Source organism: Pteropus alecto, unplaced genomic scaffold (genome assembly GCF_000325575.1).
Source record: "Pteropus alecto unplaced genomic scaffold, ASM32557v1 scaffold156, whole genome shotgun sequence".
In the NCBI taxonomy this organism is placed as follows: Eukaryota; Metazoa; Chordata; class Mammalia; order Chiroptera; family Pteropodidae; genus Pteropus; species Pteropus alecto.
In genome coordinates, this window is record NW_006437746.1 from 3423651 (window position 1) to 3436769 (window position 13119).

At 55.4% G+C, this 13119-nt stretch overlaps 1 protein-coding gene across 12 annotated transcripts in view; it reads right to left on the minus strand.

Moving 5' to 3' along the window:
* Window positions 1-13119, minus strand: part of ZDHHC3 (zinc finger DHHC-type containing 3) — a 46725-nt gene that overhangs the window by 11129 nt on the left and 22477 nt on the right. For 9 of the 12 annotated variants that reach the window (XM_015591721.2, XM_015591725.2, XM_025048896.1 and 6 more), the window contains 4 exons: window positions 9130-9254; window positions 4694-4790; window positions 3932-4013; window positions 3727-3843 (listed from right to left, as the gene is read on the minus strand). In XM_015591721.2, the coding sequence (XP_015447207.1) occupies window positions 3727-3843; window positions 3932-4013; window positions 4694-4790; window positions 9130-9254 (421 nt within the window). The remainder of the gene's footprint in view (window positions 1-3726; window positions 3844-3931; window positions 4014-4693; window positions 4791-9129; window positions 9255-13119) is intronic. The other 3 variants (XM_025048900.1, XM_006914853.3, XM_025048898.1) reach the window with 2 other exon arrangements.

Sequence of the window (13119 nt, forward strand, 5' to 3'; positions counted from 1 at the left end):
AGTGCCAAGCACGATGCCTGGCACACGGAAAGACCCGGAGCCGAGGCATGAAGGCCTGACCCCACCGCAGGAGACCCTCTCCTCCTCAGCGCGCACACTGCAGGTGGCCCAGGTGGAGGGGCCTCAGTCCAGTCCCGGCCGTGAGTTTTCCAGGTATTTCTGTACCGGGCACTGCCACCCTCTGCACCTGTATCTGTTCAGGGGTGAGAGGCGAAGACAGGACCTAGGATCACTCAGTGGCTTTTGGATTTGAAGCTCGCCAGGGGCAGTCTGACTGCAGGGCTGGGCCCTGACCCAGGTGGGAGGTGAGGCCCACGGGAGCCCCCGAGTCACTGAGATTGTCAGTCCCTGAGTGCGGAGTCACCGCCCGGCCCGGAGCAGGAGCTTTCACTCTCCTTGCCCCCCTACAAGCTCACACTGACCTGGGGTGTGACCCAAGGCAAGTCCTTGTCCCTCTCTAGGCCTCTAGTGGCTCCACTGCAGAGCAGCGAGGTTGACTACATGCGTGGTTTTGTTTGAAGCAGTGGAATCCTTTGAACAAAGTCCAAATCAGAAACCCAACCCACCGATAAGAAAAGCAGACGTGCTGGGGGAGATGGTGGGGTGAGCAGGGGGAAGCCCCTTCTCTGGCTCTCTGCTATCACGGCAGTGTCTCGGGAACCTCCTGGGGGAATATGGCCCACACAGGGCGGTGGGGGCCCTGCTGATGGCAGTGGTACCACAGTGCAGGCCCGTGGGGTCTTGCCCTCGCTGACACCCGCCCGTGCCTGTCAAGCCTGGGCTGCGCATGTACCTCGCAGCTCCGGCTGCTCCGGGACTCAACCGGCCTCCCTGGCGGAGAGGGCAGTCGGGCCTCACTGGGCTTTGGGAATTCAGGGGTTAAGTTCCCTGTCGGAGCCTCCCTGCTGGCTCATCACAGGAATGTCAGGAGGGCCACAGGAGGTCGTCTGGGACCAAGCTTGGAACTCAGCTCCCAAATCTGGGGTAGGGCACAGGTTGTCTCATCTAAATGCCCGTATCCCCTCACATGTCCCTTGGAACTTAACGACGCCTCCGATGGTTTACCACCTTAGGTCCTTGCTGGTCAGGGCTTGGCTGGGTAGCCACAGGTCTGGCAGCTGCCTGCCTGGCCTTGGGGCCGAACGGGGAGGTAGGAAGGGTGTGGGCTCCAAGTCGAGCAGACATGGCGGGGTGTGGATCCCGGCACCAACTCCTGTCACAAGCTCTCACTAAGATGCCCCCTCTAAGACTCTGTCCCATTCACTGTGGCATCCCCTGTTTCTGTGTTTGCTTGCCATCTGCCTCTCCCACTACACCTCCAGCTCCAGAATGGCAGAGACTTTGGCTCCTGCTACACAACCAGCCGCGGAGCGCTGCTGACGACAAGCAATGTGGGTAAGAGGTCGGGGCTGCGGGCTGTGGTGTGCCCTCTGTACAACCAAATAACTGAAAAAACGCGAGCGCCTTGGCACAGCTTGGCCTCAGCCCAGGACGGGGGTTGCTCATCAGATGGAGGTGCCTTGCTCCCTCCTTACCCCGGCCCCCGAGCTGCCCTGGGCCTGGCGCTGGGGGCAGAGCCCCCTGCTCTGGTTGCTCATCAGATGGAGGTGCCTTCCTCCCTCCTTACCCCGGCCCCCGAGCTGCCCTGGGCCCGGCGCTGGGGGCAGAGCCCCGTGCTGTGGCCTGTCCCCTATCTGTGCACACTGTGCACACTTGCAAGCGTCCTCCCCCTCTGGGGCTGGCCCCTGGAGCTACGAATGGAGTTCGAGGGGGCAGGAACCAGATCCGGGGCATGTGGAACCACCGCCCTACACTTCTTTTAATATCAACTCTAAGTGCCCTCACGGGGGAGACAGCCCCCCGCCCCTTCGTACGCAAGCTGGATGGCCCAGCAGCTCATCTGGGGCTGAACTGTAATGGCAGTTGCTGCCACACACGGCCAACTCTCAGGCCTTCACCTTGGAGACTGTCCTGCACCCTCCCATGCTAGCTTCCACAGGAACTGGGTGTCTCAAGCCTCCGCCATCAGGAATTGTGCTGAAGACAATCAAGAACGTGCAGGGAAGAGCTGAGTATTGGAATCGTCCAGACAGGCTGGAAATCTCCGCTCCAGACTCGGGCTGGGCTCGCAGGCCCTCTTAGCTGTGTGAGCTCAGGAACCTGCTCAACCCCCGTGAGCCCCCGACTTTTGTCATCTGCACTGTGGGGAGCATCTCTCCTACCCTGCTGGCTTGTTACAAGGTCGAAATCAGCCACTGCTCAGCAAGCTCGGTGGGCCACGCCTGGCTTTCGTGGGCATTAAGAAAATGGCCCCTGTCAGCTCCACTCCAAACACAGACACTGCCTCGTTGACGGTCTGTGTTACTCTCATCGCTGCCTGTGTCTGTTAACCTGGTGACGGGTGGGCAGCATTTGTGATAAGTTGTCTTTGTCAGACTCTACTATCAAGTTGCCAAGGCCACATCGGGAGTTGAGCTGGACCCCCGGCCTAGCGGGATGCGTGTACTGTCAGAATGTTTACGGGGAACACGCTGGTGGCCGGCCCAGCCCCAGAGAACGGTGCGGGCCGCGGGAGCCCGCTCGTCACCCCGACTCCTCTGCACTGTCCGCTAGCTTGACCTCCCCCGCCCAGTTCACTCGGTGAAGCCCCAACTGCCCCCCAATGTGATGGTATCTCCCAGAGGGGAGATGAGGGTTAGATGAGGTCATGATGGCACTAGTGCCCTTATCAGAACAGAAACCAGAGAGCTTGCTTTTCTCTCTCTGCCATGTGAGGACAAGGAGGAGGTGGCCATCTGCAAAACCAGAAGAGAGCCTGCGCCAGGAACGGAAGCTGCCGGCACCCTGCTCGGGACTCCCCAGTCTCCAGGACGATGAGAAACAAACGTTCGAGCCACCCAGTCTGTGGTGCTGCTATGGCAGCCAAGCTGACGGCCACATGTGGGGTTCTCTGCTCCTAGGTGCGGTCTGGCCCGACAGCGGGGGTCAGGCGCAAACTATGAACAGAGACAGGGAAAGATTCTTCCTAGCCAGGCGGGAGCTAAAGACACTGTCCTTGTCACAGCCTCATGAGTTCTGGGGGATAAAAGAGCAAGAACATGCCCAAGAAGTCGGTGTGTACAGGAAGAGCAAAATTTCTAAAAGACAGTCCAACGGAAAAGGGTCCCGTCAAGGGAAAAAGGAGACATGGGATGTTTCCGCTCAGGCCACCTGTCCCACAGGCGGCAGGTGTGAAAGGGCTAGCCCGGCAGGTGGCCGCTCGTAATTCCTGCAGCAGCTAAACTGTTTTTCTCATTTCTCATTTTTATTCTTCTCTAACATTTTACTTATTTGTTTTTCCAGCATCTAGTTTTTCCCTCAGAATTTGCACAATCTTCTGGCTGGAGTTCCTTCTTCAGCATTTCACATTTAAATGGGATACTTCCTAAAGCAGGAAGGCTCTGTCTATAATCTTGATGTAAACTGGTGACTGAGCAGTTAAAAAATCACCACCACAAAAACCAAACAAATTAATAGAAAACCTCCGCATCCTAGCCAGAAAGTTAAAAATGGATTTCTGCAAGATTGGAATAAAATGACCTTTGAATAAAGTGCTTTGCTTCAAGTCAGAGAAACAAAGGTTCTCTGTGGGCAGGCCTCCCACTCCTGGACACACCCCCTGGCTGGGCCCTGCATCAGCCCTGGGCTTAGCTCAGGCCATAGCCTCTGTCCACCTCACGACTTTACCTGCGGAACTGATTTTAAGGGGCTGCTTTTTTTCATGAAGGGAGATTCGGGCCTCTGCTCCTCCTTCCCTGATCAGTCCATAGGCTTGCAGGAGATCTGATAAAACGAGGTTGTCCCCTGGCACCAGACAGAAACAAAGAACCAGCCCCCTACTGGGGTCACGTCCCACCCCTGGAGCAGGCAGGAAAAGGCGGCCCATACTCACTTGTCCAATCTTCTTCAAAGCAACGCAGGAAGTGGAATCCCACCATGATGAGGGCGTGCAAGGAAATGAGAGCTATATACATCTGAAACAGGAAGGCAATGCAGACGCCATTGTTGTGAGAACTCTCCACCTCCAGGCTCCCAGCACAGGGGTGCTCAGAGCTCCCCGCTTGGGAATGCTTGCTTAGGAGGAGGACACAGAGGCATCTGGAGACTCTCTCACCGGTCCCCCACCCCCAGCCTTGGGCCTGAGTGAGCAGCTGTTCACTGCGAGCGTGTGGGACAGCAACAGAAACAAGTGGCCATCACCAGGCATGACCTGAGCTCCGGGTGGGCTGGGCCGCCCCACAGTGCTCCAGGCCAGCTGCTTCTCCTCACCCGAGAGTCAGGGCGCTGGCTGCCAACAGCCCCTCCAGCCTTCACACTAAGTGCACCCCCCACCTACCTGCAGCTGAGGGCAGCCTGCAGTCATCACCAAAACTGCCTCCTTTAGCTGCTTAGAACAGACATTGGAAATGGGAGCCAAGAACATGGCCCTTGCTCATAGCTAATCGACTTGAGTCATTTTTCTAGATGCTCCAACGAAGGGCTTGGGAACAGACAGGCCCTTGTCGGGCCAAGGAGCGCTTGGCAGAAAGGCGAAGGCCTGCATGGCCAGGCAGTGTTCTGAACGGCAGCGGAGAACGTTGTGAGTGCTGAGATTTGGGGGAACAAAGCGCTCGCTGCTTCGGGGAGGCGGGGCGGGATTCGCGAGCTGACTTACTGTAAACAGGACGAAGTACTTCTGGTTGTTCTCGCCCACGCAGTTATTGACCCAGGGACAGTGGTGGTCCATCTTCCGAATGCACCGCTTACAAACACTGAAAAAGCCCAAAGGCAGACGTTTAGGGCTGTCCTCGCGAGCTGGGGTTCTGCTGCGCGTGTGTGGAGAGGGGCTCGGGAGGCAGCGCTAGGTCCCGCAGAATCGGTGATTGCAGCCCGGGGGACAGTCCCGCACGGCCAAGGCCTCCGGCCTTGTTTACCGTAGAAACTGGGTGGCACTGACGGGGCCTGGAAAGCCGCTCTCCCGAGGGGAGACCGGGCTGAGAGTTCGGTTTACTGAGAGGACAGAATGAAGACGCGGTTTCGAAAGCCGGACAGGATGAGATGGGACGGAAAACAGCTGCTCCCAGTCTCCCCAGAAGACCCAAAACTGAGGGCTGCGTGGAGCTTCTCAGCAGAAGCTTCCGGGCAGGAGGGGCGAGCTAGAAGAATTCAGAGCTAGGTCAAGTGCAGAACGTCTCAGGGTGGCAAGAAACCCGCCTCCAAGCGCCTTTCAGCTCTAACATAATGGCCGCTTAGCCAAAAACAGCAGGAAAGTCATTCAAGCTTACGTGTTGATCAGATGATCTAGTTAATTTGCAAATGACTAACTTGCTATTGGGATCATTTTTGGACAGTTTCAAGCTTAATTCATAGCAAACACCCTCTCTACCCCTTTCTGGACAAAACGAAGTACTGATATGAAACAAAAGAACAGCCGCCAGGCCCCTCGTCCCTCCACAGAGTCCCTCCGACCGCCAGGGCCCATCTCTTGCATGAAAGGTCTGAGACAATCAGCTCGGGGTTCTCAGCCCCCTCCCCATCTCCGGAACAAACCCCTGGGGGCGACCCCTCCCCGCAGCAGGCTCTTGAGCAGTTTCTCTTCCGTCCACACTTATTTCTAAAAGAGGATTCGAGTGGGCACTCGGGGGCAGCGTTTGCTCAGCAGAGGTGCCCCGTGGCCTGGCATACTCTGAAAGCTGCCCAAGAGTAGACACGAGCCCTCTTGGCAGACCCGCCTTTGTTGTCCTCCCAGCCTGAGGAGCCAGGCGGGAAGCCAGGAAGCCGGGAAGCTGGGTTGCACAAGGGGCTAAGCTTCGCTGGGCAGCCAGGTGAGAAAACTACTCGTCCTTCAGGGCGCAGGGAAAGTGAGTCTGTTTCCTGTTTGCAAGACGGCACCTCTCCCTCTGGCTTACGGAGTTGTTCAGAAGCAGGCTCCTGGGCCAGGTGGTGGCACATGTGGTGGCGTGTGTGTGTGTGTGTGTGTGTGTGTGTGTGTGTGTGTGGTCCTGGGCCAGGTGGTGGCACATGTGGTGGCGCGCGCGTGTGTGTGTGTGTGTGTGTGTGTGTGTGTCCGTCTGTCCATCTATGCTGGTGGCTAGAGGGACTGCCCGAGGCCAACTCACCCATGACTCACAAAACACCCAGCCTGAATGGCACTGGGGCTGGGCCCTGGAGAGTACCAAGGCCAAGGCCTGAAGGTGGGTCCTTGAGCAGGTCCGTGAAGGACACTCCAGGCCCAGGGTGCTGACTGCCCGCAGCAGGCTGTTCCACCTCTGACACCATCTGTCATGAGGAAGAAAGAATGTGGGCTTCCCACGACCTCTGACACCCCACTAGGGAGTCGGTCACCTCAGAGCCAGCCCTCTCCCTAGCCGCCATGGCATGGTGGCCAGGGGGCTCAGCGGCATCCCCTCCCAGAGGGCCCTTCCCCCACCCTCGCCTCCTGGCGAAACCCACCACCTTCTCCGAGGCCCCCCTCGCTTGCTCCTTCCTAGCCACGTCCACCAGCCCTCCCCTCGCACTGCTCTCCGGCACGATGCCACGTCTCGTGTGCGGGGTGCCGGGGGCTGAGGAGGCCCCCGCACAGGCCCTGAGTGCCTGGCAGCGAGTCCCATGCGTGCAGCAGACCGAACATCCGAAACAAACAGAGGTATTTTTGGCGGCCTCGCTCTCAGGGTTTCCCAGGCCCCCCCTACGTTGTTAAATCACTGCTTCAGAAGAGGGAAGATGCTTCTCCGACTGTCTTCCTCCAGGTTCCCTATCATTTTTCAGGCCCTAAAGCATTTCCTTCAAAAGCTTGGGAGAGCCCAGTAGTCTCACTGGCTCACATGCGTTCAGGTTCTGTTACACTGTGTTCCCTCTGCGGGGGGTCCGAGGGCCCCTCCTTGGTGCTCAGCCCCAAAGAGCTGGCTGAGGCCCTCCTGCCCACCTGGGTGATGGCTTCACCGTGGAAACACAGCCATGTCCACGAGGGCCCCGTGTCTTCCCCTACGGCGGCACTTACCAAACTATACCGCGGTGGACGAGTGCACCTGCCCTGCCTAGGTCAGGGCCATGTCTAACCCACCGCTGCAGCACAGGGCCAAGCCCAAGGCCCCGCTCAGCAAGGGCGGCCGAGCGAAGGCGCCACCTCGCCAGACTGAGACGCCCCGGCAGGGAGCGGGGAAAGACACAGCAGGAAGGTACCGAGTGGCGCTTCCCTCCCACACCTCACCCACTACGCTTACCGTTATCAGCAAAGAAAAGGCACCTACCACATGCTGTCCCCCGCGCAGAAAGTATTTGGGGTGAGGCCGTGCAGTGGAGAGAACACTGCTCTCGGGCCCCCCACTTTGGGCTCTGGGTAAAGAAACTTAGCTTCTCCAAATCACCCTCTGCAGAACTGGCCCTGATAGCACTCAGGGTTAGATATAATATATGTAAAATTCTTTCAAAACAGTACTAGTGCTACATAAACTTTACCAGTAGAAAGATGAAACAAGAATTTGGAGGTGCCCTGAGCAGTCCATGACTGTCTCAGCCCCAGTGTGTGTGTGTGTCCAGCGGTGAGGACAGGTGTGAGGCTTTGCCAAGGCCAGGGCTCTCCACCTCCTTCTGCAAGAACCTCACATAAGCCTAACACCTGGGTGGTCCAGGGTACTATAAACGGCTCCCCCCGCAGAATTTCCACACGCTTCCATGGTCCCTCTCCTTGGACGGAAGACCCACCCACACACCACCGGGATGGAAAGGACACCTGCAGGTCCAAGTTCACGGAGTATCTGTGGTGCCCACTAGAGCTCAAGAAATGGGGAGTTTTCAGTTCCTCTACTGGGCGGACAGGAACCCAACAGCTGGCAAGATCGACACCAACTTCCTCTGACCAGGCGGCAGGCCTTTGGCTCAACCAGTCATAAACCCAGCTCTGTTTGGCGTTCTGGGAATTCTGCTTATCCACAACTGTGGGTCCCCAGATGGCGTGGGCCACCACGAGCCGCCACAAAGGAGCAGTTGTCAGCATACACTCTTTGAGTGAGGGACAGGCGACGCACAGGCGGCCTCGCTCCAGTTCATCTGGGCCAGCAGCTCTTGTTTTCCTCAAGCTGATTTGCTTACTAGCCCTCAAGCAAACCTCCCTCGGACCATCGCGAGGGGGAGGCTGCGAGGAAGATGCCAGGCAGCGGAGGAGTGAGGGCACGGGGAGGAGAGAGAAAAGAACCACTTAAGCCCTGTGAGCCTTAAGTCCTCATCCAGGGAGTCATTCCTGTAGCAAAGCTGTCTCTGAGAGGGACCATGAGGACGGCAAGATGACCGATGAGACAGGGTGGGCGGAGGTGCCTGGGACAGAGCAGGCGCGGACCGTGGGGTCTGCATGCTGGAGGCCGATGCTCTCCTCCGAGGTGGGCGGTGAGGCCCACACAGAAATGCACCCTTTCAGTCGCCCGGACCTCTCACGAGACCCGAATGTTTCCGCAGCCTCCGACTGGCAAGGATGACCTCCCAGCATCGGGAGCCAGTTCACTCCTCCACGAGCACACACCAGTCTGACACAGGGACCAAGGGGCATGTTCGTATTTCTGCAATTCAGCATTTAAAAGTTCCCTTGTAATGATAAAGTGTGATTTCTAGCTAGCTGTCCTCAAAGAAATCTAAAACCCAAAAGGGAAAAATCATCACGGATGTGATGGGGAAAAGGCTTTCCTGGCTGAATTCTACCACTGCCACAATCCCCTGAAGTTCTGTCATAAAGAAAAGCTTTCATTCAAGGGCGACCCTGCACAGTTTAGGAGCCGCCCCTTACATGGGTCAAGTACCAGACCTTTGCAGGACGACTGTCTCAAGCTGCGTCTCCCGCGCTCTCACTAAAGTCACCACGCTGTGAAGCAGGGAGAGCAGGAACCTTCTGGATTACGGATTTGGAAACAGAGGTGGAAGCAGTCACGGGCAGCGCTACATCAGGTGTGAGACAGGTGTGCTGAGCCCAAACTAAACGCTCTTTCCAATCCAGTGGGCTTGTGGGGACTGGGAGGGAGGCTCGCGGTGGTCGCTGGCGCCCAGGGCGGGAAGAGTCGGCCTCAGCTGCTGCAGGCGCCCTGGGGGCGCCGTGTGTGGGGGTGAGCGCGGGCGCGTGTGTACCTGCAGTGGTGGGCGCGGTCGGGCTTGATGCTGCAGCACTTGGGGCACTTGTACACCACCTGCCCGGGCTTCAGCTGTAAACTCTCGATGAATTCCTTGGTGGCATTTCCCTTGGGCACTGCCCCCTGTGAGAAGGAGGAAAGGTGTCAGGGTTGGGCTGGGGCTCCATCGGTTCTGACAGTCCACAGTGGACAGTCGTTTGAAAATTGCAATTATACACATGGGATGGGGGTGGCAGGACATGTCCATCCCAGCAACCCTGGCCTCTGCATTCAGAATTGTGCCGACACCAGTGAATAGTTATTGACAAAGAATTTTCCTGAGGAAATGCCAAAGGGTGAAACATGGATGGTTATCCTATCATCCTGCACATCCTTCCAGCTGTCTAAAGTGGTTCATGGAAAACTTTTCTTAAAGTTCAAAAAAGAAGTAGGAAAAAAAATCTGGTCTGCAAAATACAGTCAGGTGCCAGACAGAAAATTTAAAAGCAAACGAACTTTGGGAGGCAAGGGCTACATGGTATGTACAGTGCCATTTGGGATACAGCTTCGACGTAAAATGCGCCATAAAGGTACACAGCTATTGACATGGCAAACTAATGAGACTGTCAAAAAGAAAAGATTTCCAAAAACAATGCAGAAGGTCAGCACATTTTGGTAAAGATTTTATATATCTAGAAAGACAAAGATACAAAAGTATTAATGGTAATCTCGCATAGTAGAATCATGGGTAATTTTTATTTTCTTGACTATTTAAATGTTCTAGTATGAATATGTTGCTTTTGCAATAAGAAAAAAATTAAAATTATATAAGCAAAAAAATATATATATATACCTCAGGAAGGAGCTATCCAAAGTAGAAATACGACCAACTTTCCCGAAGTTTGTAACTAAAATGCTATGACTGTCTCACCCTGAGATGGTGGAGGGTCCCCGCCCCCACTCTCCCTCCCCATGGGGCAGTGGTGAAGGGTCAAGGTCTGGAATTCTGATTCGCAGAAGCAGGGTGAGGGCCCAGACCACCCAGGTGAGCAGATCTGAAAGGGGCTCGGGAAGGACACTGGCCCAAACAGAGGACAGGGTCCTACGAAAGCCCACAGGGACTGATTTTTAATTCTCTCTGACATAAAAAGTAACTGAGTTTGGGCAACTGTGTGAGCTTTCATAGATCCTGAAGCCACAGAACCGGAAGTCACTGTGATCACCCGTACGAGGGAAAGCACTAAGGACCATCTCCCCAGGGAGATGAAGCAACGGGGCTGTTTTCCTAAATGAAGGCCCAGCTTGGGGTCCCCCCGCTTCTCATGTCCAGATGTCCAGTTTTTAAGGTCCCAGCCCCCGGAATCTGCTGTAAACCTCAGGAGGCCCCGCACGAAGGGCTACAGGAGGACAGTCCTACACTGCACACGGCAATCAGAGCTCTCGTTTGGTTATTTTCAGTACCATTTGCTATTCCAGACCACAACTGAAGACGTGAGGTACCAGCTCAGCCTTTCGAAAAGTCGACTCCTCCAGTGGGACTCCATTTGCATGAGTCCCCTGGAAGGCTCGCTCTCATCCTGGCAAGACCCCATCTGCCCCATGAACCCACCCCTCAGCGCCAGAGACCAGCTGGGCCAGCACAAGGCGTCTGTGCTGAGGAGTCGGTGACACAGGCACTTTCCAGTCTGCCTCGAACTTTCTTTTCCTCCTTTAAAAAAAAAAATGCCCTTCTGGGGTTATTTCCGCAGATTTCGGAACTTCCTGTTATTTGTTCATGGTAAGGAATTTTGTTCTGTGCAATTCCGGACGACCCGCTGAGACGTTTGCCAGTGTTGTCACGCTGGCGTTATTACTGAGGGACACCCCACCTTGCTCCTTTACATCTCGCAGCCAGGCCTTAAAGCTTGGTGCTGCAGCCTGGCGGGCCAAAACTTACTGACTTTCCCCCTCATTTCCAAAGGAATACTTGTTCATGACTTTAAAAAATATACAGGTGAGAACATTAAAAGGGAAAAACCCACCTCTGATTCTATCACTCAAAGATAAGTACTACCAGCATTTTGAAGTATATTTTTCCAGTCTTTTCTCCATCCATGTAGTAAGCTTAAAACACTTTTAAAAATCTGTAGGTCCATAAAAATCTGTGGATCATATGCCTCTAAAATATTTATTTGGCTCTAAAGGGGAATAATTTAAATTCCAATCCATTTAAATCTAGGGGAGGCGGGGGCTAGCCCAAACTTCCAGTGCCTTTCTCGACCCCTATCCACTTCCATCGAGAGAAGCTGAGGCAGCCAGGGCAAAGCCCCTTCACATTCCTCATCTCCCTGCCCTGTCCCTGGACCCATAGGCATCCACCGTCTTGGAGGACCAGGGCCCCAGGCAATCCTCGGGGCCCCACACTGTCACCTCAGAGCTTTTCCCTGGCGGTCTTAGCAGACTCCGAGCCCTCTCTGCCCTCCACAGTGAAGCTTCTTGAAGCCGTGCGCACTTGCTGTCTCTGTTCACCTCCCACTCACTCTTTAGGTCTCTGCTCTCTGGCACCTGTCGCCTCCGGACCAGAGAACCACTCTCACCAGGCCACTGAGCAACTAGCTCCTGTGGCCAAATGCAGAGGCTGAGGCTCAGCTCTCCTTCGTCTCCCCTGGCCGTCCCACGACCACCAGCCCCTCCTCCCTGTCACCTCTCCTAAGGCTGCTCTGCTCTCCCTGGATCTCGGCCTCTCCCCTTCTCCTGCAAACCTCCCCATCCTGGACACTGGTGTTCCTCAGGGTTCCACCGCCAACCCCCTTCCCTACTCATTCTGCACCGCCCCCCCCAAAAAAAAAACCTTCCCACTTGGTGGTGATGCCAATCACCAGCTCCGACTCAGGCCCCTTTCGGATCTGTAGATAACTCTACGGTTGTTCTAGAACCTATTATCCTAGATCACTCTGCCTGGTTGTCCAAAAGGCATTAAAACCAAATAAAACCAACCCACCGAATTCAGCAAGCTAGAACCGAACTCATTATCTCTTCCCCAACTTCCTCCTGTTCTCCCTTCCCCGGTCCTCGGCACATCCATCTACACTGTCCTCCGGGGTAGAGATCCAGGAGTCATCCCCAGCCTTCCTAACCCTCCGCCCCACACCCCACCTATTCCCCGGGGTTAATTTGGCCCCAACCGTGCTCGCCCCTCCATGTCATGGCCTCCGTTCAGTGCCACTGTCATGTGCCCCAGATACTAGAGAATCTCCTAGGTCTTCCTGCCTCCAGCCTCTCCCCTGCTCCCTACAGCTTCACCTCCATCCTTCCTCCCACTATTTTCCAGAGTAATCTTTCTAAAACGTGAATGTGATCACGTTATTCTCCTTGCCTAGAAGCCTTCGCCATCTCCCTAGAGGCTTCACCTGGCCCAGAGTCTAAGCTCCAGGGCAGGGCTCACGCGAGGCTACCAGAATCCAGCCCTGGACCACCGATCCATTGTCACCTCCCTCCCCTGAAAGCTGCGCCCTGTGGACTACCAGAAGTTTCACAAAAGCATGTGCTCTCCAAGTCCACCTCTTGTGGCCTCAGGGACCCTGCGTTAGCACCTCCCTCCAGCCTGCCAGGCACCTCCTTGCCTCTTGTACCCACACCAACACCCGCCCAGGGTCCCCTCCTCTGCCTTCTTCCCAGTGGCCCCGCCACTCCCAAGTCGAAACCCATCACTTATCCTTTGTGCTACCACAACCCGGATTTGTCTTGTAACAACTGCCTCTTAATTACACACTTGATCTCTCCTACATGACTATAAAGTCCTGCAGGACAGAAAGAATGCCTTTTATCCTGCAGTCCAGTGAACTGCCCAGGGCCTGGCATGGAGCATGTATTCAATAAATCCAAGCTGAATAATAATGGTGATAAACAGACGTTTATTGAGTGCTTATATGCCAGGCACAGTTCCAAGTGCTTTACTGTGTTTTGCCAGTTAATTATGACAATAAACTTAGAGACTATAATAGTCATCATTTTATAGATGAGGTAACTA